The 24,715-nt window shown below is 52.0% G+C and overlaps 1 protein-coding gene across 1 annotated transcript in view; it reads left to right on the forward strand.

Moving 5' to 3' along the window:
* The window catches only part of LOC131205496 (A disintegrin and metalloproteinase with thrombospondin motifs like), a 75,989-nt gene that overhangs the window by 12,857 nt on the left and 38,417 nt on the right, over positions 1–24,715 (forward strand). The window contains exons 2-4 of the mRNA XM_058197617.1: positions 4,658–4,750; positions 11,101–11,661; positions 22,866–22,967. Of these exons, the coding sequence (XP_058053600.1) occupies positions 4,679–4,750; positions 11,101–11,661; positions 22,866–22,967 (735 nt within the window). The 5' untranslated portion in view covers positions 4,658–4,678. The remainder of the gene's footprint in view (positions 1–4,657; positions 4,751–11,100; positions 11,662–22,865; positions 22,968–24,715) is intronic.

Here is a 24,715-nt window from a genome sequence, read left to right on the forward strand (position 1 = left end):
TTAAAAAGACATTACTGGCAATTCCGGACAACCGAGTTGGTTGTGGGCCACAATCGATGGCCGTCGCCCTGATAGTCCAAATTCTTCCACTTTGGGGCCGGGCGAAGCGAATATCAATCGCACGCAAAACGGCCGGCCGGGGATTGCGTAAGTCGAAAAGTTGTCGCGCCCGGACCCCGGACAACCCAACCCAGGCCGGGCCAGGCTGCCGCGGCCTTTCTATTGCACCACACCCGCGAGACCCACGAGCCCAACCGGGCTACCGTGTGGAAAGCCACCGCGTTTTGGTCTGGTATTGGTTAATAAATTTTGTCTAACCTAATTTCCTATTAGTCGCGGCGGCCCTCCCGTGGTGATCGGCGGCGGCCACCGGTCGACCGGCGAAGCGGGTCAGCCGGGCGTTCGCGCTGATAGCGGCTGTGGCTCAGCGTGTCTCGTCTGTTTTGGCTCGTCCGCGATAGCGAGTGGATTGGAATATTGGCAATCGAACACCACTTCTGCGGCGAGCGTTGGCGGGCAGCGATAGGGAAATTCGATCGGCCCCAAAACATACGGCGGTACGGCTTCTGTTGCAGTCGGCGTTGCAGAGTACCAATCGCTGGAGCCGCGCATGTCGCAACCACTACACGCGGGGAGCGTAGTTTTTTAACTACCATTTCGGGGACATTCCCGGGGCTCGTTCAATCCGAAATTTGTTTGATTTATATAATGCGCTATTCAATCGGCGGAATTGGCGCCAACACGGATCGGCACCGGTTAGGAAATGTATATTTCAATTGAAACGTCAACATCGTGTTTTCTGGGTCCGTTCGTCACAATCCGTGCGCAGATTGAACGCAGGCCGATCCGATCGAATATGTATCGTATGTAAAACAGTGGTGTAATAAAAACTAGAACAACTTTACGATTTCGGATCGGATCCGGTAGTAAATTTGGTGCTCCCCCCAAGGGGGGTTTGGAGGCCATCGTCCGTCATTGGGGTTCGTCGCTTGCTGCTTGGGCCTTGGGCCGCCAAATCGCCGACAGGAGAACAGGTGTTCGGGCAAGGGGTTCACGCAAATATTTGAGCACCGGGCACTTTTCGGGCCAAAGCGCCACGCCCAAGAAGGACCTAAGAATGATTGCTTTTTTGTCGCTCCCTACAGTCGGTCGGGTCGTAAAACCTGATACACCGGACGGTGACGCCAAAAGAAGTCATAAACCATAATTCACTTCTTAGTTTAACAAATCTTCTTATCCTCTTCGTCACGCCCGTCACGGAGGACCGGGGACCGGGGACCGGCTGATGGCTTGCGTTTGCGGCTGCACGCAGTTTTAATAAGATGGGCCATTAAAGCGCTTAATCCGCTTAAGAACGTGAGGAGCGTTACATTTTTGTGTCCCCATCGTTGTGGTTGTACCCTTATCACAACCCCACCTGGAGGGGGCCTCCCGTCTTTCTGGTTAGATATTCGTTCTTTCCTGTTTTTTTCCTCTTTCACTATAGCGGTCAGTGGACAGCTAACCGTAGGGTGACCGTTTATTCTTGGTAACACTTGTTTCTAGGGGTTAGCGCTTCATCTTTTAAATAACCCTACGGAGTGTGGTCGTTCCTGGAAGTGTCAAACAAAAAGCAATTCCAACACAGCCTAACAGCCACGTAATTAGAGCCCTTTTGTAGAGGACCACATTCGAACGAAAGGGAAATTCTACGGCAATTACTCACCGGCTGGCCGGCTGACGTAACGGCACCATTACACCACGGACGGGTCCCGGCATCGTGGGGAACCGGGTTCGTGAGCACACGGTTTCCCTTCCGCGATCGTGTCTGTCGGAGTCGGGCCCACCGTGTCAGCCGAGGGGCCAGTCAAGGTTCTTCCTTTCCGAGAGCTGCGGGTACGTGTCAGCGTAAAGAATGAAGCAGCCCGGTGACGGGCATCCGCGTCCACGGCTGAGAGTTGTTTGTTGGTCGAAAGGAGAAAAAAGTGGAGATAAAACAACGACTTAAATGAACGACGTTCCGAAGAATCCGAGTCAATAAACTAGAGCAACCCTCGGCTTTCTGTCAACAATCGCTGCATTCACTCACAAAACACAGCTAGCCAGAAAGGGAAAGTAATGCTGAGCGTTTGATGTTGGCTGCGTACGTTCGGGGCGAGTGCGTTACGTCCGATTGCGACCTCCGATGATCGGTGATCTTTACCCACCTTCTAGCTGTATGGAGGCGATCTACAAAAACTATCGCCCCGAAGTACGCGATCGCGATAAATCACCGGGCAATGGGAATGCCTTCTGGTCAACAACTGAAGCTCACAAACCGACGGTGAGATGTGTCGTTAAATCACCGACCATTAATTAAATGCGTGAAACACTCGGACCCACTGAGCTGAAGAATTCTTTCTTCTGACGCAGTATTGGGATATGCCGTCCCCGGTTCCAGCGGACGCAGAAGCGTCGCTTAATTAAAAGTCACCGGCGAATTTATGTTCCCGTTTAGTTGACCGACCCGCGGACAACACGGGACTCGGCCGAATGCAAATCAGGCCGCCGTACATAATTAGGATGTTTGCCGACACGCGGACATTGGGGACGGTCCAACAACGGCAGCAGCCGCGCCACAGCCCAATCGGCACGCAACGGTTCGAGAATTTACGTATGCCGCACTGTGTGCCAGGTTGTGCGACCCCTTTTTCTTGGTTTTGGTTTCTTTACACACCGGCGACAGGTAGTGTCAGAATCTTGCCTACCTCGAGTAATCATCCCGTAATGATGGTCGTAATGAGTGGTGTTGAGTTTCGACAAAACAACGTTTTACGTTGCCATCGATAACGGGCAATTAGGGACGCTTTTACCGCCTGTCAACGGGTGTTACAACTCGGTCAGGTCGGGTCACGTCGGGATCCGTTTATGGGGTCGCCTCGGGGTGATTGTGTAAAATGATTTAAAAGTGGTTGATTACGATCGAGAGTACCTACAAGCTCATTTTTTATGTAGCGTGGAAGATCTTCAAAAAACGTAATAAACTCCATTCCAGGAGGTTCCGAAACAAACGCTTGTTAGCCATAAAGATTCGGCCTTTGTTCCTCATATTCGTGCGTTCGGTTCTGGCCTAAGGATAATTGAGACTAAGCTACGGGCTGCAGTTTGAACTTTTCAACCTTTTTCTTGGTTGGCTCTTCTGGAACTTAGTTTCGTAGCCCGTGTGCACCGGCCACTGTCAATTGTCACCTAAAATATCATAACTTCTGACCCCACCGAACACCGACACTCTGCGGGAGACCTCCAGGCGCGATGCTGCGGTTGAATGGCTTTCGCCGCGACGGCACGGCAACTAGGCAGCTTCCTTGTCCCCCGCGCTGGACCGAAACTGGTGGAACCTGTTCCGGTGTTCCCTAGTGGTCCCAGGTGCTGGGGAGATGAAATGAATGAAATTAAGTGGAAAAGAAGTCCGGGATCCGTTCACCGGGGTCCGATGCGATCGAAATCGAGAGCCCCGCCGAAAACAGGCCCACGACACCACGAAAAGTCGCACGACACTTTGCAGACGTCCGTGCTGCTGCGGCTGCTGTGAGAGGATCATCCGAAAACGAGTTTCCTGGTCCAGCATTGAAGCATCGAATTCGCAATGCTGCTTTCAACCATCAACCGCGGGTCCCGTGGGTCCACGGAAGGTGTGTTGCTGCCATTTCACCGGTTCCTCGATTCGAACGGTCGGCGTGAATGAATATGCAATACTTTATGGGTCCTTCTCTCTTTTTTGGTGGGGTTTTGGCACGATTTTCGAGTCCAGAACGCCGAATCGCTGACCTTCTGCATGCCCTCTTGTGAATGAGTTGATCAGTTGCTCGTCTGATGATCTGATCTAGAGTGATGATCTTCTTCCGCGTGAAGGGGTTTGCCGAATTTCTCCGGATGGCCACCGATTCTCTAGCATCTCCTAGCCTGACTGGTCAAACGACCGGTTCCCCTGATTTAGCATAGCGATATTCTAATAATAGAACCGTTCGTAGGTATCTCGCCAGAAAGTGGACCCTTGTGCGTGACTCATCCGTCCTCGGCCAGGCCAGCGTTCAGGTGGTCCGGCTGTGGCATTCTAATGACTGCCAAACAACAGCTGGGTTGTCAATGGGTTCTTTGGGTAGAATTTTTGGACCGAAAAACACATGATCGCCGAAAACCTGTTCAGGTTGGGAAGAGAACGTTCGAAACCGCCGGCACGCTGTTCCCGGTCTTCTTTTGAAAGTGGTTTTGTCGAATTGAATTTTTAATTTGTTTGACATGGTTTATGTTGTGGGAATTTTCCCAAACACAATAAGTAATTTTGGGGGGTGCAAAAACATCTCCGACGGGGTAGACAGATCGCAGTGTGACTTCGTCTCAGTTCGATTTGAGAGCAGTAGCTGTAAGCAATTATTTTGCCAAAAGAACCGGAAACATATTGGTGAATTGTTCAAACGTTGTAACTGGAGCAAAAAGATTTAATTAGTTTGTTAAGTTATATTTAAGTCATAAAGCTACTTTAAAGCTATGAAATAAAACCGGGTTTCGAGACCTATCGGTTCAGACGTTATTTAGCAACAACGGAAAAAAGAAGCGTACGAAACAAATAAGATGCATTTGTGATTAATTTATGTATTTAACAATAATAACGGAGCCCTTTCTTTCCCTCCCGTTGCAGATTGCCGATCCGAGCCACAAAATGATGCGGCTCGGGCTATACCTTGCAGCGTCATGGACGTTACTGTGTACCTACAGTGCAGCGACGCCAGATGTAAGTATAGTGCGGCGCGGCGATCACTGGAACCCCTCTACTTCTGCTTATTGGCGGCACCGTTACACTATCCACATCCCGGGCACGTGTACGTGCCGTTTCCGATCATTTTCTACATACCCGACCCAAGCCCAAGAACGGCTTAAAAAGGCCCGAATCGTGTTTGGCGCGTGGACGACACAGTTCTTAGCCGGCGCACGAGCGGCAACTTTTTCCTGTTTCTTGAAACGGGTGTCTGTGTGGTTTTTGCAAGAACGTGACCCAGCATAAGAAGCACTAAAGCAGCAGAAAAGGCTGAACCTTCGTCACAGACCTCGCAGTCACAGTGTGTGCATGGGAAGTGTGCACTTTGAGAAGTGTAACAAATTGCGCAACGCCGCATTGTTGCGACGGCGACTGCATTTTGAAGGTTTCAGCTAGCGCACAAATACTAACGCAAGCCCGGATCGGCCGAGGCCAGCATGTGAATTCAGCTTTTCTTCACGCACGAGTTTTCCACGTCCCTGACGTGGGGCGCAGGTGGTAGAGTGGTTTTTGTTTCAATTCATACACGTCGGCCGACTGACTGCCTTTTTGTGTGCCGTACACTACCCATTTCCGTCTCCGGAACAGGTTTTGCAGGCTGGTGGTGGTGGCGTGGCGTCAGTGGCAACGTTTCCTTTCACATCCGCTCGCCGGGTTTTCCACCCGAAAGAGAATTTGCATGGAAAGTTGATGGCGTTGAAACCCGAAGACCGCAAAACTCTCTCACACGGTACTCTTGCGCTTTATTGCGCTCGCCAACTTGCTCCGCAGAATAACGTTTAATTACCCAGCACCGGAGCAATACCGGATGCGAACGGTGCCAACCTCGGACAGCTTGAACGGGCAGGCACTTGATGTAAAGAAGGCAGGGGAAAAAAAAGAATTGTACGTCACCGTCCACTCTCCAGCGCCACGATCAGCGTTTCTGACACTAAATTTTATGATAATTGTCACCGACCGTTTATGTATTATGTTACGGCTACGTGTCGCGGCTAGAGCCGTCCCGTGGCTAGAGCTACCGGTCCGCTGTCGATGCCGGTGCACTGCTAAACACAGCCTGTCCAGCCGCTAACCGGACGAGCCGATCGGAAAAAGATCAAATGTCAGCGATGAATTTTTATCATCATCGGGCCCCACCATGATGTCGCCGGCTTCGTCATCGTCCCGTTAAAGTATCGTATACTGGACACAGAGTTAGAAAAGCAAGCGGATTTTTTAACCCAAAACCGTTGGCAGGTTGGTGCTGCTGCTAGGAAGAATGAAATTGGATCCGATGATTAAAGTCTGACTGTGCCGAAAGATCAGACCGACGGTGATTAATTGTAGTTAACTCCGAGTGATAAATACTGATCGTTGTTGCTAATGAAGAAGTCTATCGTTCTCGCTCGGTGACGCCCGGTCGTCTCATCACTGTCAAAGGGTTCCATATTTTCCGTGCTTAATTTCGATGAATTGTCAACAATGTTGCCAGTAAACACTCCCTTTTCCAGCTGATGGGAAGATGTAGGACACTTCTGATGATAATTTGTTCAAAATGATTGTAATTCAATTTGCACGTTTGACATTTGAAACACTCCGAAAGACGAAACGGGTTTCTCGAAGTGTCAATTTCAGTTTGGGTATTGCCCGAATGTTCTTCCCCGAATGCTGAGTACAGTCTCTCTACAGTCAATTTTTTTTTGAGTTACGTCATAACGATAGTTTGACGCGCGATCTGTTGAATCGAGACGTACAGTTCGAAGTTCGACTGATTGATTTAAATTAAATGTTTAACTTGCGCTGAATCTGTTAAGCCTCTTTAAACCATTTTGGATTGCATTTCGCCTTAATGATATTTTTATTTTTACTTATTTGGAATGACCTTAAAAGATTAAATCGTAGCTTTCTACGAAAATATCGTTGTGTCAATGCAGTAAAGAAAGTGTCTTTATCGATACTGTTTCTGTTTTTTAATTCATTATTGTTTTGGCTCTCCGATTTATGGATTTACTCGTTTTACTCTGCATTTCTTCTCAACTGTTATTCCCCTGTAAATCTCTCAGATTGGAGAAAAGCTCGCAGCCGCGATTGGCAGTGAAACAACAAAAATGGGCATGAAAGAGGCTGATTAAACGCTTGGCCGATGACGATTCGCTCAACCATCGCATCGTTAACTTAACCGGCCTACAAATGGAGCCTTACATAATGCACGGCACAGGAGCAGCGGCAATTTATTTCGCCCGCTTTTTGCCACGCTTCTGACGGTGACCTAATAACGGTGCCTTGCCGAAAGTGCAAGTAAAAATACCCTTTTTTCCTCAATTACGTGCTTCTCAATGTACCTTAGCAGCAGGAAGGGAGAATAAGGCCACACGAAACAATAATATTATTACTATAAATTTATTTTTGCGAAAATAAGGCCCAGACAGTCACGTCCGTGCGCTTTACGTTAAACAAATTAATCAGCTGTATAGCGTCAACGAAAAATGCTTTTCAATCAAACCGTCAGGCAGGCTCAATGATTTCTCATGACACATTTTATTTAACCTCCGGTGCTGTTGGCCACCTGGGTTTGGCCTTTTACACCACCTCGCTCACCCAGCCTCTTGCACACGGCGTCGTAATGACAGTGGTCACGGCGGCAATCATCTCGTAACGGTACAAATTTATGGTTCTATTTCGACGATAAATACCTCACCGTCTGCGCCGTAGCGATCATGCTACACGATCACCGAACGCAATGACATCGCCGTGGCCGTGTAATTACGTGGCGTGGCCACCCTTGGCTCGGTTCTTTCCTCTTCCGAATTCGACCGGAATCGCACCCCTCGCGGATTGAGTAATCCGCTTCGATCGGTTGACTCTCGATTATTGGTTTCCCGTTTGCCCATAATTACCCCCGCGTGTGGCGCGTGTGTCCGGACCCCGAATGGAAGTCGTCGTCGTCGACGGCGACTAAAGAGCCTCCAAAAAGCCTTGGCACCTCTACGCGCTCAGCCGGCTCGTGGGTCGGTCTTATCTACTGCGCGATGGCCACGCGAGGCCGTCCGAGTAAGATGTCAGCCAGATGCCAGCCATCTATCACGTGTTAGCTGCGAGTCGAAATGGCTTAATTCGTCGGGTGGCTCGAGGAGGCGCATTCGATATCGGCGCGCCCAGCGGCCCCTTGGAACGTACTATTATGTCTGAGTCTGAGTAATTAATTACCTCTTCCTCGCACCTTCACGCACCGATGGCGGAAGTTTTTACGTCACCGGGCGACGAGGGGCGGCCGGCGTGTGCAGCGGACCACCCCGCAGCTGATGCGGTTGGTCACGACTGCGCGTGACACTCTGTGTGGCCGGCGAGCATTATCGGCGAGCGAGCATTAGCGTCATAATAAAACCAAATTTCGAACCCTATTAGCATCTGTTTCGTAGACAGACAGGCAGACTTGCGATCGAGGCAGACAGCAGGACGTTTGTGCGAAGATTGAGCGAAGCTACCGAGGGACGGGACGGTTCGATTTGTCTTCGAATAGCATTCGACTTGTGGGTCGATCGCCTATAAGTCAGGCAATAACGAGCAAGTACGAGCTAATAAGAAGGCGCCAAACTTGGGCGCAGCCGAAGGATTTCAACAAATTCACCGGCGAATGGACAAGGACGTCCACCCAACCTGGTGGCGCCTCCCAGCGTAGGGGTTGGGTCTGGGTCTAGGTTAGGCCAGGGTGTCGAACGCACTACGATTGCGGGCGACGCGAAGGAGTTTGCGAATCGATGCTCCCGATACAGACGAGCTCAATTATTCGGCTGCAAAGTTAACGGCGTTTGTGTCGCTTGCTCAATAAAAACTTGTTTCACGAGCCGGTTCCTTAAGATCCACACCGCGTCCAAAAATAAACTTTAGTACAGGGCGGCCTGAATGTGAAGGACGAAGAAGTGACACTTTTTGCAATAAAATTAAAACCCAAACACTCTTTTTACAAAGAACAACCTTGATCGGTGATCAGTTTGTGGCAATTGAATGAACGTTTACAATAAAATGGCATGCTGGTGCCGTGAAACGCAAATCTCAACGCTCGAGAGTGGGCCACGTTACGGCACCGGTTCCGAAACACGTTCGGCGGACCTTACACCTTCGGTTGCCTTAGTGGCAACATTTAATGAACTCCTGTTTTGTAGCGCGAGTGCGCACACGAGGCGCATAATGATGACGCCGGATGGTGCGGAGGGCTGGACCGCTGGCTGGGTGCGATTATGCGTCCTTTTCGAGGATACGCGTAAATCACTGGCTGCCTGGCACAAACGGGTCAGACCAACAAGCATGACGCGACGTTCCGAGCATCGGCCGTCTCGGCACCATCTTTGGTGAGAATATTTGTATCTTTAACACTGTGAATCGTACCGCGCGGCATTCCGATTGTCCTTACTCTAGATGGGGGCCAATTATCGAAGTCGATGGCGAAGAAATTGTGTTTTCGGTTATGTCAGTGCCATGACCCATGAGCCATGTGCAGTGTGTAATAAACAGCATTAACACGCGTTGAATGTGTTACTTCTTCAGACACAGACCCGTTACACCTAACGACAGTGTTGCCTATTATTTTTAAGGTGAAAAACAGACAAGAAGTGAATTCATTGTACGGTTTAGCGTGGGCATTTAGCAGCTGTTACCTGTGGAATTCAAGAAAGAATCACCACACGCGAACCATCACTCCGGAACGGGTTCGTCGCTTGAGCGGCCGTGATTGAAGTCGTTTGTTTCACTCAGCCGCTCGATGGCTTGTGCTGTGGCACGTGAACTAATTTCCTTACCGACGCGTTATAAGCGCATTAGATCGCGTATTTCTCGCGCGCGAGCGAGCGTTTGTATTATGCAAACCTCGTCAGTCGACACGATAATTGACCCCGATGCGGGCACTGCGATGGGCTGGGCGCTCCTGGGCGAGGAGCGAGATGCGATGTTTGACGTTGTTTGGCGCGGTTTTTTGTTCCACACCCCAGCCAGCCAGCCAGCCAGCCAAGTGTTTGAAGCGAATTTGCATCGTAAAACAGCAGCTCGACACGTCACTTGCCATTAGCTACTGCCGCTTGCGCGAGAAGTGCTCGAAGAGGAAACGCAACCAGGGGCTGAAGGCTATGCACACAGGGTGTTGATAAAAAATCGCGTCTGAAATCAGGCGATACCGGAACGACACCGGGCCCATTTTGGAGTAGGTGGGATACGGTTTGACACTAAAGTACGTGCTCCGATCTCGAGTCTGGCGTGGACTGTGCGGAACTTGAATTGAGGAGCTATCATGCCGCGTTGATTGCTATTCTCTTTGAAGCCACGTTTTTGAATGTCGAAATTAGCAATCTTTCGATTTGAAAACATTAGCCCAGAATTTACGGCCGACGACGGAACGCGCCAGTAAAGAGATTGTTTATGGAACCTGTTCACCGAAAACGTCGGAGCTCGGAGCTCCGGGCTTATCGATCCGCTGATCCGCCGTTGCGTGCAAACATGCGTCTGTGGGGCCTGTGGTTGATAGCGGAGTAAGGTCGGCCCGGGAGAGCACGAACGTCGAACACCACCCCGTGAGACAATTGCCCAACACAGAGCCTAACTAATCTAGCCAGAGAACCGGAGTCTCATATCGGGTGCGGGACACGTTGCGAGATAGACCGCGCGCACCCCGTCGACGTGGTCCTCACATTCCAACCCTTGGATTGTGGCCGTAGTTATGTGGTCAGCCCCGGACGGGTGACGCGGCCGAGCGAGTGAGGGGACGGGATTCATTTGAATCGGCAAGCAAATGGTCCATTAACACGGTCCGACCGGTGGTCCGGCGCACTTGACGCACGCGGGCAGATATTTTAAGATCTTGTCTCCTAATCGGGTGTCGGACAAAACCCGAACTGGATCCGCGTTGTCACGGCTGCTGCTGCGAGAGACATAATTTATTCTCCTATGAGTACATGCTTGGCCAGCCGAATGACAAGGCTTGAAAGTGGTAGAGACAACTCAACAACAAATCAGCGTGTAAAAGGCGAAGGGGCGAATTCAAATGCCCGCATAACCTTTCGGGTCGATACCGATTGGGCCGGCGGGAGAATTGTGTATAAATGTCCACGTCAGTCCTGGGCTAGTTTCCATACCCAACCCTGGTTGACCTTCGTGGCCCTAGGATGTAGTCGAAGTCGTTCTTGATTGCCCGCGAGCTCCTCATTAGTTCAAACACTCTCCAAAACAAGCTTTTTGACAGTTCGCCACCATTCTAATACTACATTTCAGTTCATCTAGGGGATGCTCCCCAGTGGCAAGGACGAATCAAGATTTCTTGGACCGAGTTCTGATCGAATGCTGCTCCCTCTCTGTTACAGATCCACCGCCACATGTCCACTGCCCAGCTGCAGGAAGTATTTCACGTCGATCATGTCGACCTGGTGCCGCACTACGAGCTCGTCAAGCTGACGCACCACACAAACCAACCGTCGCTGGCGAGCGTCCGGCGGAAACGTAGCATCGACGGTGGTACTGCCGCGTCCTCATCGCCGAACGGTCTCGGCACGGTCCCGGAGGACCACCACCAGCACGTCAAAAAGGACCTCAGCAAGGTGCGTTTCAGCGAGAAGGCGAGCGAACTGACCGCCAAGCGGCCAGGACCATTCAAATCGCCAGCTCGCACGCCCGAAGATGCTCCGGTTCCACTGGAGGCGGGTCCGATCGTGGATGCTGCCCTGGAGCCATCGGAGCAGCCCAGCATAGCGGACATCGACGAGCACCGAGTGTCATTCGAAGCGTTCGGCGAGAACGTTAACCTGACGCTCCGGAAGACGGAAGGGTTGCTGCGGAGCGGGCCACCGCACTCGCTGCGGATGTGGAACGTACGGTCCGATCCCAACTCGACGCAGGGGCTGGTCTACGAGGAGATCCACGACGAGGTAAGTGTCTGGTGATGAAATCGTATGGGTTGGACCGGAGCCATTGTGGAGTCGAACATCTTGCCGTGCCGGTTCTGAAGCAACTTCCAAAATCTTCAATGCAAGGCCAGCTTCCGTCCTTTTGTCGGCCCCATAATTTCCCAACCTCCGACACCCGATCCGATGTGCATAGTAATTAGCCGGATTTCGTCAGTAGTAGCCCGTGGCCGGGTCGGGCCTGTTCTTGGCGATGCCCTAGCCTGATGGATCCGACTGTTTGCCAACTGACCGATGGGCCTGAAACCACCACCGGTTGGAACTGCCGGTGGTGACGGACACAACGCCAAACAGATCGATTGCACACCCTTCGCTCCCGGGCACCCGGCTCAAGCAGCACCACTCGGGCAGCATACGGTAGCATACTCATGTGTAATTAGTTTGAAGGTCGCCACTTGGCGCTGCTCTAAATATCACCCGGACCGGAATGGGGTTTTCACACGCCGCCGATCTGTGGCCACCGGCTCCGCGTGGCGTGTTGATGTACGCGCGAGATGCAAAAGCCCCAGCCTCGGCCTCAGCCTCAGCCTCGGCCATTTGTTTGACAGTTTTGTGGCGTGGACAGACAGCTCGGCCCAACCACCGTTCACCGACCACGCGCCCCAATCCGGGATCCGGGGAGTTTGATTTAATTTATAATTTAAATAATTCAACTCACCTCCGCGTCGATCTTGAAACGTGCTCTAAATTGCTGCCCTCCCCACCGGGGCCAGTCGCAGGCCGCTTAGTCAGCTGCACTTGACTTCGCAGAAATGGGCGCTAAAAACAGTAAATAAATACGGCCACTAAGTACAGTGGCCGGTGGCCGCTGGCTGCACTTGGTAATGGGTGTTTAATCAACATGCGGCTCGGGTGGCTTCTGGATGGCCTTTGAAATGCGCAGCTTGGGCCACAGGTCCGAAGCGATGGTTGCTCTGCTCGATTCCGCAGAGTTCTGCAGCCGTGGGCCGATTCCAAAACATGGTCCAAGCGAAGCGCTCAAGAACAAAACGGCTTGTTCTAGCTCCTAGTTTTAAGCCCTTAAATGATTGCCGCGTCCGGCGTGATAAAATGACCCGGAGGGCCCGGGGCGGGAGAACATGTTCCTTTGCGATGTCGAACGTCCATTACCGCCCCGGAGATTGTTCGTCCTGCGTCATGCCGCTCGTAAATCGCTTAACGAGTACAAGTGTTGACACACATTCCGGGCGGCCGAGCGCGAGCGGATTAAATCCGAGCCGAGCCGAGAGTGCCGGGTCGAATCGATTTAACTGCCTTTCGCTAACCGCCGCGATCCGAGGCTGGATCGGTGACCTAACCCAGCGAACGATCCTAATCATGTCCTGAGGCACTCCACACCAGGCCGACACCGATAGGCTTTAAAATAATAATTAGCGATCGGAACGGAACACCAGAAGGTCTACACCGTGGTGTCGAGTCCTTTCGGTGTCCGTGGTGGTGCCCCCGCAGGTGCCAGAGATTTATCACCGCTAATCTACGTTCCCCCTGTGGGGTGGCGTTCTAACGGCGTCACACGTCGGTTGGGTTTTGGAGGTACCACAGGGGTCCTATTGTTTCACCGTTCGATGACTATTGATCATCGGAATCCTCATCGGGCGTTGAAATGCGAAGATTTATGCGTTTCGAGCTTTCGGGCACCGAGCGAGGATTGTAGGGCACACAGCATATTGCTATGCTGGAGACCAGCATAAGAACCTCCCAGTGGGCGAAGGCAAAAGGGCATAAATTACATGTTTTGATCGCGCTTGTCTCGCGCAGGAGATCCGCCCTTCGCTCGGGGGACCTTGAGGGTGTTGTGGACCGTGGACAAAAAAAAAACCCCGGCCAAGGGACTCCACCTCCGCGTGCGTGCGTTTGAGTCCCAAAATCAGTAGATCATTTGGGATTCCACTTATGCAAATTTGGGTGGCCGTTTTTTCTTTCGCCTCGAGTTGATAGATTTTGGCTTGAATTTTTGTTAATGAATCACCCCGAATCTCCACAGACACCGCGCACGCTGACGGCGATTGATGGCACTCGGTGAGGCTGTGAGCACCTCTCAATAGTACGATCATTTAATGGCCACCGTGGCCTTCGGCCCAACCCCCCGGCCGTGTATCGTGGTATCAATCTCCCCGGGCCGAGGATCACACACGAGCGCACGGAACCACCTAATGCACACACGCGGAAGTCGATCGGTCGGGATTTGGGAAATGGCCACGGTACCGGCCGGCCAGATGTGTGAATGCAAGATTCTTGAGCGGAGTTGTCGCAACTGTTCTTTTAATATTTATTGGCTTCTCGGAAGGAGCCTCCATTTTTTTTTTTTGGTGCTTCCCTGACTTGTGTGTTATGTGATAAGATTTATTGGCAACACGGGAGGCGGCCTAGTCAAATTGCTGCCTTAAAGACCCCCGGTTTTTGGGGCCACACGGCATCACGAGCACCTGCTTAATGCGCTGCAGAACTGAGGCATGCGGTCTATGCGCAGCCTCCCTCTCTCTTTCGATCTTTATCGGATCGCGAGCAGAAACGAAAACAAAGAGACTTAAACGCCCGATAGCGAAACGACAAACAAATAAATTTAATTCGCGTGACAGGTGAGGCAGATGACTCACAAACAGCTCACTCTAAGTGGGGTTTAGCGGTGCTTTATCGACCAGCGATCGAGATTGAATATAAAATATGTATGAAAACTGAGCGCTTGAGCGCGTTGGACGATGTTGCCAAAAAACCTCCTCCGTTTGCTTATCAAAAGTCCTTCAGAAACAATTAATAGAACGCCACGCACCGCCAGAAGATAGCAGGCTCGTACGAGGCTCAGTAAACGAGGAACTCGGCTTGTTCCGCTCCGGAACGGAGCATGAAAGGCCCACAAAAACATACAACGAGTGCCCTGGGAACGGCAAAGCTCTATCTTGCGTGGCAGCTGGAAGTGGAGCGAAGTGAATCAATTGGTCGTTAGGCAGAGGCTCGTTGTGTAATAATCACAACGATTTTGTACTTTTTCTCATCCAATTTCGTTCGCCGTGCGCTCGGCTCTGCGAAGACGCGGTTACGAACGGGAACTTAGTGCTGGCTCCGGTTGTGTAAAGTTGTTTTTTGCCGGCTCGCTAGCAAACGGGGAAACGATGCTTTTGTGGGTTTGTGGAGCTTTGTGGAGGATGTAGGGCTGACAGAAGCTGTTAGTGTTCGCATTCAGCGAAACGCCGTTCGAATAGATCTTTGGCCAAAGCACTGTTGGCTAAGAAAGGTATCGATTTGATCTAATTAGCGTCATTGAAGACACCCACATTTACAACATTTCATCAACATTCGGGGAAGGAACCGCATCGTCGTCGCCAATGATGCCAATGGCGCGGCGCGTGGCGTGTGCCACCTCTCTCCCTGTGGCGTTCAATTTTCAACGCTGCTTCCGTTGTTGGCGCAGTCCTTTTCCCCGTCTTTTCGTTGCCGGTGGGCCACTATGCCATTCTCAAGCGACAACCACAAGCGTGGCCGGCCGGTCGTTAATAAGGCTGCTTCGGAGGCTCTCGGATTTGGATTGGTCTCCGTAGTTCCCGTGGACTAGCCAATCCGATCCGATTGGGGCCGTTTCGGTGGACGAGCACGTTTGTTACCGCTTTTATGACACACGCTCACGGGTTGTTTTGTGACTTAATTGACCAGACCAGACAACCGGCAGTTCCGATTGGGTTCCGTTTGGTCACGTCTCGCGGACAGGAGGCCCCGGAGTTATGCGACGAAGAGTTTTTTGGTTCACTTATGCAACGAAGCCACGGGCCGGAAGATCGTCACCGAGAGACTCACGATCGTGGCGATCTCTTTAGCGGTGCAATGTGCAAACGGATCGATAATGATCGGATCGGAGAGTTGTACATTTTTCAATGGCTCGATTTCGACGTCGACGATTTTTTTTTCTGTGCCGTACAATTGGCAATTCTTTGGTCTGATCTGAAACAATCAGTCGGCATCGTGCAGGTGTTGCAAGGGCCGGCCGGCAAAAAGCAACGAAAATCTGCGCCTCGATCGCTCAAGCACCTTACTCGAAGCAAGGTACTTGGTTGAAGCGGTGTAACTGTTTATTGGCAGTGCGTTTGTGGCCCTCTTCAGACCGATCCTACTCGTAGGATCGGTTCTATGAGCATTCTGTGGACTCCCTATTTGGCTACCGATCTCCCTGTTCAGCGAAGGACTCGTGAGACAAGGAAATTGTGGACTTCAGCGACCTTACTTGGAGAACCTCTTTGGAATAGGGGTCTACTTCTGGATTCTACGCCTTCTTAAATATGTCTAAAGGACCAACACGTGTATCAACGCGTTACGTCACAAGTCTCTTTACTATCTTAGAAGAACTGACTGCGCCTGGGTATTTAAAAAAAACTGCATTTGATAGCTAATTTAATCTTACTTAACCCGGGCCTTTTTCCGGGCCAACTCGGCCGAGACGTCACCGGTTGCTTCCTCAAAACGGAATCGATGGCCAAAGCGGGAAGCGGGAACCGCAATATGACACAATTAGGTGACATAAAGCGCCCCTCGGCCCGCTTTCCCCGCGAGTTCGTGCGGAAAAGTGGTCCAATCGAGCCCGCTCGAGGGATCGCCAGCTGAGCCGGATCGGATCGACCGCGTCAGTGAGTCAGTAATGCAAGGACGGAAGTCGTCGCAGCGACCCGCCGTCTCACATTCCGCCGCGCGGCGCGACACCAACGAAAGCGAAACCCGACGGAAAGCGAAGGACGGAAGCGTGTTTCGTAACGTCCGATCGCCAGCTGGCCAGCCCATTTTTGCTGTCCACTTCGTGGAGTCATCTTCGCCTGGGCCGATGCAGGCGGAAACTCTGGCCCCGGTGGCGACTCAATTTTCTGCTCCACCGGCCGGTGGCTCACATTCCGGTTTCGGTGCGGACCACTTTTCTTTCCGGGACTCAATGATCTGCATTATCGGCATCAATCTTCATCATCTCGAGACGGCAAGCGGCGGAACTGAGGCGTAATGCCAAGGCCCACCCCGCACATCGGGCCCCATAATATCTGGGGTCGGAAGGATTAAGAAACGAGTCCAGTGCAAGGCATTCCAATCGCCGGCGGCCGGCCGATGGCAACGGACACACGTGACAGCTTCGGGCACGAAAGCCCAACGCATGATGATGGATCACAACCTGCTTAACGTGGTCACCACCCCGTTGGCGGGTTCCACACCTAATGGACAGCTTTGGCTGATTATTGAGTCAAATTATGAGTTCGTGGCCGTGGCCTCCGCCGTCCTCCGATGACATCATGAAGCGAAGACATCGATTTCCATTTCCGAGATGCCACACTTCGCGGCGGGGAACTGTCATTGCGGTCCAAGGATGTTTACGACCGCGGCCGTATCTGTCACGTGCCCGTTGTGATGAATCTTCCGTTCCGGGACGGAATTTCACGCCACTTGAGAGTCCCTGAATCTGAGGGCAAAGTGCTCGATGGATCGATTGGCGCACAGCTGCGCTTTGAAGTTGATGTTTCGAATAGATTTCCTTCGTAAAGGACCTTTCCAATATTATTATAATTTCAATATACCAGGGATATTTCTGGTGGCGCTACTTCGATGTGGGTATATGTGTTTGAAAGGTACATCCTGTCCAGACTTCCAGACGACATTTGGTCTCCTGGAAGCAAAATTATTACGCCTAAAGTGACAGTATGTTTCTGTTGTCGGTACGAGAATGAGCATTGAACAAAGAGCCAATATTAAATATTATTTAAAACTCGGTAAAACGTTAACCGAAACGTTTAAATTGATGCAGTAAGTTTATGGTGATGATTGTCTATCCCGTGGCAGAGTTCATGAGTGGTATACGCGAAGCATCGAAAAAGTGTGTAATTGCCTCAAAATTGAGCCGAAATCGACGTTACGTTTTATGTAAATGGAATTGAGAATTTCCAATGATTCGATTCATCGTCGACAATTTAAAGAAGTTTAAAAAAATTTAAAGAATCACACAGTCTGTCTCAAAAAAAAAGGACTTTTTCAATAGGCCTTGGCGCCCGACATTTCTGGTGGCGCCAAAAATCACATTTTATCGATAAATCGTATTCACCTGATCTGGCACCCTCTGACTTTTATCACCCTGTGACGGCTGGAGAAAAACCCATTTGTTGTTTTTCTTATTTTGAAAAAGTTCTGTTTGTGTATGATATCCAGCCGAACTGACGGGACTGTTGATCAATCTACTACTACTACGGTTGATTGGTTGTTCGTGCATATCGATTGGTAGTGAGGCAATTGCAGAAAGCGTTCGTCCGATCCTTAACGCGGTTGAGTAGCTTTTGAGTCCACCCGGGAAAACCAGACCTTAAAACAACGTACCGAAAAGGTTACCGAAATGTACCTGGCGAATTGAATTTCTTTTGTGGCAATCAATACCTTGAGGGCCTCGATCAACGCGCTATCTATCGGCTTTGGCTTTCCACAATCGCTTGATGGGGTTGGGTCAAACCAACCCGCTACATTTCATGAGGTGGACCTCACAGTAGCGCCGATGGTTATGCAGCCGGCGCACTGCAACGCGCGTTTAACGACATGCAACGCCGGCCTCAAACGCGCCTTCATTCCTTGCGCGATTGTTGCGCGAAGGTTGCGCCACAAGCGCGCGCCCGGTGCGTTTTCCATTTGTTTATCTCGCTCCCCGCTACGACCCCAGCCACCCAGCCAACCACCACCGGCTACGGCTGCAGGTTTTCACGCTCGATTGAGCTATAAATGTGGTTCCGTTTCGTTGGCAGTGTGGTTCCGTTGGCACGTTGCATATTTAGACGCCCTTCGACGCGCCGCTCTGACCGGCCGGTTGTTTGCGGCCCGCCATTCGCAAACACTTGTCTGTGGTGTCCGGTGGACAAGACAGGAGACGGATGCAGCTGGAGACTTACTCCCCGGCGCGCGTGCTCTCTAGGTCTATCACGGTCCATTAGGTCCGCGCCAACTGGCGCGCCGATGTTTATGTATCAACCACTCGGCCTCAGCGTCCCTGGCGGGTGGCCCAAGAGGTGGCCCAAGGTCGCCCAAGACGTCCACATGTGTGTGTTGGTCAGCATCCACAGAGCTGCATCCATAAATAAATGCACAATTCTCACCGCGTCCTTGCGTGCGGCGCACAACACGTTTCTGGTCGCCGGGTTCTAACTCTAGAACCACGGCGCGGGGCTCGGAACTTGCTCATGGGAAACGCCCGACGGAACAGGTTTTCCAGGTCGGGCTCCGAGACGCCTCGACCCTCGATCCGTCAGTGGAATTGAATAGAATTAGTCATAAATCAGCCAGCCTCGCCGTTCTTTCCTCGGCAGGTGCAGGGCGTAGGCGTTGGGCACGCTCTTCTAGAGGCCGTTCTAGTTCGGCCTTTAGCGCCTCCCTGTTTAGTGGCACCATTTTGTACAGTACCCTCCGGCGCGGGTTTTGAGCCTCCGAAGGAATGCTCGTGTAGGTGTCGTGTTTCGTGCCGTGTTGTTATCCCTTCGGACGTGCCCAGCCACACAGTGGCCACAGCATGATTGATCGTTAGACCGCACCGTGTTGCGGTAAAACAAAGCTCGAAATGATCTGCAGCCCGGTGGCCGATTCTGGATCGGCGGCGGTGCGACCTTGGAGAGAAGGTTGGATTAGAATGGACAGGATGTCGACCATCCGGAGCGATTGTTATATAACGGACGGACAAGACGAGTGACGGCCTCAGGTGGCAGATCAGTTGGGTAAATCGATTCGAACGATCCGAACATCGAAAGGGAGTTACAGCTCGTTACGACTCGGACTGGACAATGTCAATTACATCCCGGGGGCTGTCCACAGTCACCCCGCTCGCTTGTTAGGGCTGCGGGTCTTACGCAAACGAGGTCCGGCGTGAGTGAGGCAAGTGTTAATTGCTGCCCTTTTGTCACCAGAGTGGAGCCAACACCCCCCGGGGCCTCGACCACAAATTACTGGCCACTGGTACGGCTGTTGGCAGCTACTAAAACACATGTCGCCCGGAACGCCGAAGACGAAGGACGGTTCAGGAATAGTCGTAGCCCAGGGACTCTAGAGGCGAAGCACGTGGGCAACAATATCATATGTAAATGATGGCAAGGGTTTTAATTATAGCCGCCACAGGTCCAACTTTCCATCTGATAAGCCGGTGTTTATTTGTCCGGTGATTAGGGCCGCTCCAGATGCGTTTTCCGACACTTTACACACTCCCACCTAGGGCATGAGCGATGGAGAAGTGGTGGGCGTTCAGCGTGGAGCAAGGATCTGACATTCCAATTCCAATAGGCAACGGTCCCCAGTCGTATATTTTGCTCGCGTATTTGATATTGAAGTAGGAGTTCTAATTTGGTTTCTATCGCGATTCGACGGGAAGTGCCCAAATCCCGGCCCTAGTTCCTTCAAAATACTGGAAGGAAGCTTGGGCGTACTTGACAGCTACTTCCGAATAGCATCACTTCCTGGAGTTGAAAGTGTCCCTTGGAAGCTACTGGAAACCACGACGAGTTTCGGAAGCATTCAACGCACTTCAGCGCACAATGTCGGCAGTGTCGTTCTGAGAAAAGTTTGACATTTTCCGGTGTTCCGGTTCCACCGCTTCACTTCCTAACCCGCAGTGCTGCTGGTTAGCCGGTCGCTTTATCTCTGCGTGCCTTCATTCCGGTGGGGGTGCGTAAAATTGTGGGAAACAAGTCGAGTCTTCTGCGTGCATGCCGGCTCGACCCTCTTGGTGATGCGGTAACACCGCACTCCCGTGGGCCATATCGGGCCAACGGGTTGCTGCAACCGGAAGAGTTTGAAGTCGCCGAGTTGACGACGACGGGAGGCCACCCGCCACCCGTATGATGATGACTCGGCAGCATGGGGCGAAAACGAAAGTGGCCCATAACCATATTCTGCACCGACACCTGCCTGGAAGGAGGATGCCGGATGGTGGTGGCAAAAGTATGGGTTCCCTGCCACGATTTCGAACGCCTGCCCCTCCCGGGGGGAAGCGTGCGGAGCCCCCCCGTATGCTGCGGCGTTTGCGGAAGTAACGGAAATAGGCTGCTGGGCCGCTACTGCTGCTGCTGCGGACTGGTTTCACTGCGCAATGAAAAGTAAAAGCACCGGCAGCCTGTGTACCAAGTGGGCTGGCCAAGTACCGGGTGCGCTCGAGTGCAGTCATGTTGTAATGCTTCCCTCTGCTGATGCTGTGCGAGTAGCAGCGTAGGTGCTCCGCAGGATGAGTGGAACCGCTGGCTCAAGAAAGCAACCAGGAGTTCCGACTCCTGGCTGGCTGTCAAAAAGTGCTCGAAAACTTGCATTCAATCGTACCAACTTGGCGCGGATGATAATGAGCCGTCTCGGCGTCGGGGAACCCTGGGGGGAGCACGATTCGAAGCGGGATGAGAGGTCTGACCGGAGTTCGAAGGAATGAATTCATCATTCACGCAGCATCAAAAGTCGTCATCTCGTCGCTCGCTGAAGAGAGGTTAGTTACCATCCAACCAGCCAGTCGCCAGCGCTGGTCATTATGTTTTCTCCCAGGTCGCTTTGTCCGGTCGGACCGTGCGGACCTGTCGGAAGCACCGATCGGCACGATCTGCGCAAACAATTTGCACTCGAGAGAGAGAGAGAGACGGGAAAATGAAATGTCAAGTTCACAGCTGGTTTGTGACTTTGACGTACCGGATGTTCGATGGTTGGCTGGAACCTTTTATTACGCGCTGACAGCATCACGGTTGTGCTCTGCAGAGTAATCGGCGGTCAGTTCAGGCGCACATTGTGACCGTTCAATTGCGCCTCTATTGCTTCATCATCCGGTGGCCGGTGTATGCTCCGACATTAGGATGGCAGATAAAGTGAAATGTTCCGCACGAACGGGGGCCGGCAAGTGCACGGTGGTAATTGGGAGCCGTGATCGGGCCGTGAACCGAACCTCGTGATGGTAGATCCGGGTTTTGAGCCTCCGGTCCATTGTGACGCCCGCAGGTTGATCTTGTGCTGTCACTCACTCTGGCCGATCGTGAGGAAGTATCACTTTCTTGGCGTGACGTTCTTCTTCCTGGACACTACGTCATAAGACTGTTTCAATGGAATTAAAATGTTGCTACTCAAATCCCAACTCCCAAGATGTTGGAAACTGATTTATATGGAATTAAATGAAAGTGGCCCCAAAATTCCTAGCACTGGGAATCAGAATTAGGAGTCGAGCAGACGAGCATGGCACATTAAGTCAATGACGTCAACTTATTCACCCAGAACACTGATCTTACTCGGTCTGTGGTCTGACACTCCTTACTGAATCTCTTTATAATTGGACCAAAGTGGTCAGTGTATGTCACGTCATTTTAATGGTGAAGATCACTGCTTTTTTGCGTAGGAACAGGAAATCTATCTGTCTCAGTGGTCACCTTCGTTTCAACCTACGTTGTGGCTCAGCTGACATCGAAAGATTCAGCGGCCACTTTGTTTTTGGGGCATCAAATTCGAGACTTCAGACTCAAAGCGGCCGTGGCTACCGCAGTTCCTTGCCGCCATGGTTCTTCTGCCTTTCGTTGCATCCCTGACGGCCCTGACGGACTGACCCCGGCTGACGTCAAACGGCGATGTCTAATCTTGCGCCGACTGACACCGGCGATCCATCTTGTGGCGACCGACGCCACTCAGTTAGTCTATTTGGTCACTGTTGGGTGGCCAGCAGTCCGTTTCGAATTACGCGCTATCTGGCCGGTGACAGTCCGAAGAATCATCGACCGGCAGGAACATGATCGGTCGGTCGGCGCTTTACGGGGTTTTTTTATTGCCTCCCCGTGAATGCGCCAAAGACCTGCCAACGACAAAAGTCACGCCGAAGACCCTGAAGTTGCGCAACGCAGCGATCGAGGACGACTCTCACGGGGGTTAACCGCCGTGGCACAAGAACGCAACTCGGTCAACGATCGGTCTTGGTCTCGACGCTCACTTTCTTTGAAGGGCTTCGGTGCTCAGCGTTACGTCATAGAACGTCGATTTGACTAGCGCCCTTCTGCCGTTCGGTGGAAGCAATTGCCGGGCGCCTGATCGATTACCCGATGACAGAAGCGCCGAAGCGTGATTGATCGAAGTGGACCTTTGCACGAAGATCAGCGGGCGAGTTACAACATCGACCTTAGGAGAGGAAGAACGCGCAAATGTTAATCAATCTCTGTTTCGTTTATTACTTGCAGGACCCCGAGCCGGCCGACTCCTTCGGTGACATCTATCAGGACGAGGAGAATATGGCCGCAATCCTCATGCGCAAGCATCTGGAAAGTGGAGACCTAATGATGGTGAGTAATGAGCGATGAGCTACGAAGCACGCGACGCTCGGCAGCTACTCGTCGGTAGCCATGTCGTAACACGCGAACTTGGCGGAGAAATCGACTGGCCGACCGTGTGGTCCATAAAACCAACAGACTACCGTTCCGTAGCGCGGCGTAGTTCATGGGCCCGTCCATTTGTTACATTTGTTAGGCCGTGGTTAGTATTATGCCATCGCAAGACACAGAGAGGCACGAGAAAAATGATCACCGAAATGCGCACCCGACGCGTCCATTTGTCTGACTGAAGTCCGAATCCACGAATAATTCGTGGGACTTGTGGGCTATTGTATCGCGGGGCATGCTTTTGTTGTCAAATTTTACGAAACCCACCCGGCACGCTTTGTAGAGGAAGGAAGATCACAATCTCAGCTCACGATGTGACTCACAGAAACCCTGGCCAATGACGCACCCTTCTTGCAGCTCATGGGGTTTTTGACCAACTATTTGACCCCGGCGGAACGTGAGGCGAGGCCCTAATGCTTTTCGGTTGGGTCACAAGCCCATCACTTCCGTAGATCGCACGTCCAACGAAAGCAGCATCCTTGACCCACAAACCGGGCGGTGTCCGGAACAGAAGTCTGCGCTGGTGGCCCTGAGGAACCCCCGGTTCCTTCCCGCGGGGCGTGTTTCACTTGGCTCACTTTGAAATTGTCGGTGTGAGGAGCTACAAATTACAGGAGCCCTCAGTGCCGATCTGCTTGATCCGCGCCGACCAAGGCGGCAGAAAGATCTGATCTGATACCGATGGCCGACGATAATGGCCGAGTAGAAGAGGCCACTCAAGGCTCAATCGGGGGGATGATCGTGCGCCTTTTTTCCCGGGTTTTGGGTTGCTTCTCTGGGTGGGTCGGGTCGGTTCCTTGATGAAGCAATTAATCGTGCCAACGATCGAAGCAGGCTATTTAACGTCTCGCGTGGGTCTAAAGACGTGATGCATTTTCTTTTGCACGCGCTGTCGGAGAGATCTCCACCAAGGGAAGACTAATGGATCTTCGTGCTTCGGCAGGAGTTGTATGCTGCCCGACCTTGCCGACCCAGACGAGGAGCCTTACGAAGGCTTTATCGCCATTTCTTTCAGCGCACGCACGGACGCACGCACATAATTGCAGCCGCGCAAGCGCAATACAATATTAACAATAAAATTGCCCCGAGACTATGATTAATTGCACGCGGCGCACGGGACCTGGTCCTCTTTCTTCTTTGGCGCTGCCATTTTCCCCCCCCCCCTGTCGCCCGGGCGACATTGTGACCCGCGGGTGACCCCGTACGTCTCATAACCCTGGCTCGGCGACACCGATGATGATGATCGTCGTGCGTTGATTAATGGGAATTTTACTCCATTAACCACCCCGTTGCGTGCAGCTAATGAATGCTGCCAGCGGCCCTTTCGCCCATTGCCCATCCATTTCCGCGCTTTTCGCCGGTGCCGTCGCCGCCGAGCGTGACATCTTGGAAATGGAGGGTACGAAAACAATATGCGCTGCTGCGGCGTATGAGGGCTCGGTTTTCAATTCGACGCGTTAACAGATCGCACACGTAAGAGCGCCGGTCCCCGGGGCGATATCGTGGGCGATAGGTGGGTTGAATTATTTATGATCACGCCACACACCGTCGCGTGCCTCGGAAACGCAATAGAAGGAGCACCTGGAGGAGGTAGAAAACAGCAACTTTCGCTGTCGTCGGAGCTTTAATTTACAACCATCCCAATTTGCAAT

Source organism: Anopheles bellator, chromosome 1, assembly GCF_943735745.2.
Source record: "Anopheles bellator chromosome 1, idAnoBellAS_SP24_06.2, whole genome shotgun sequence".
Lineage (NCBI taxonomy): Eukaryota > Metazoa > Arthropoda > Insecta > Diptera > Culicidae > Anopheles > Anopheles bellator.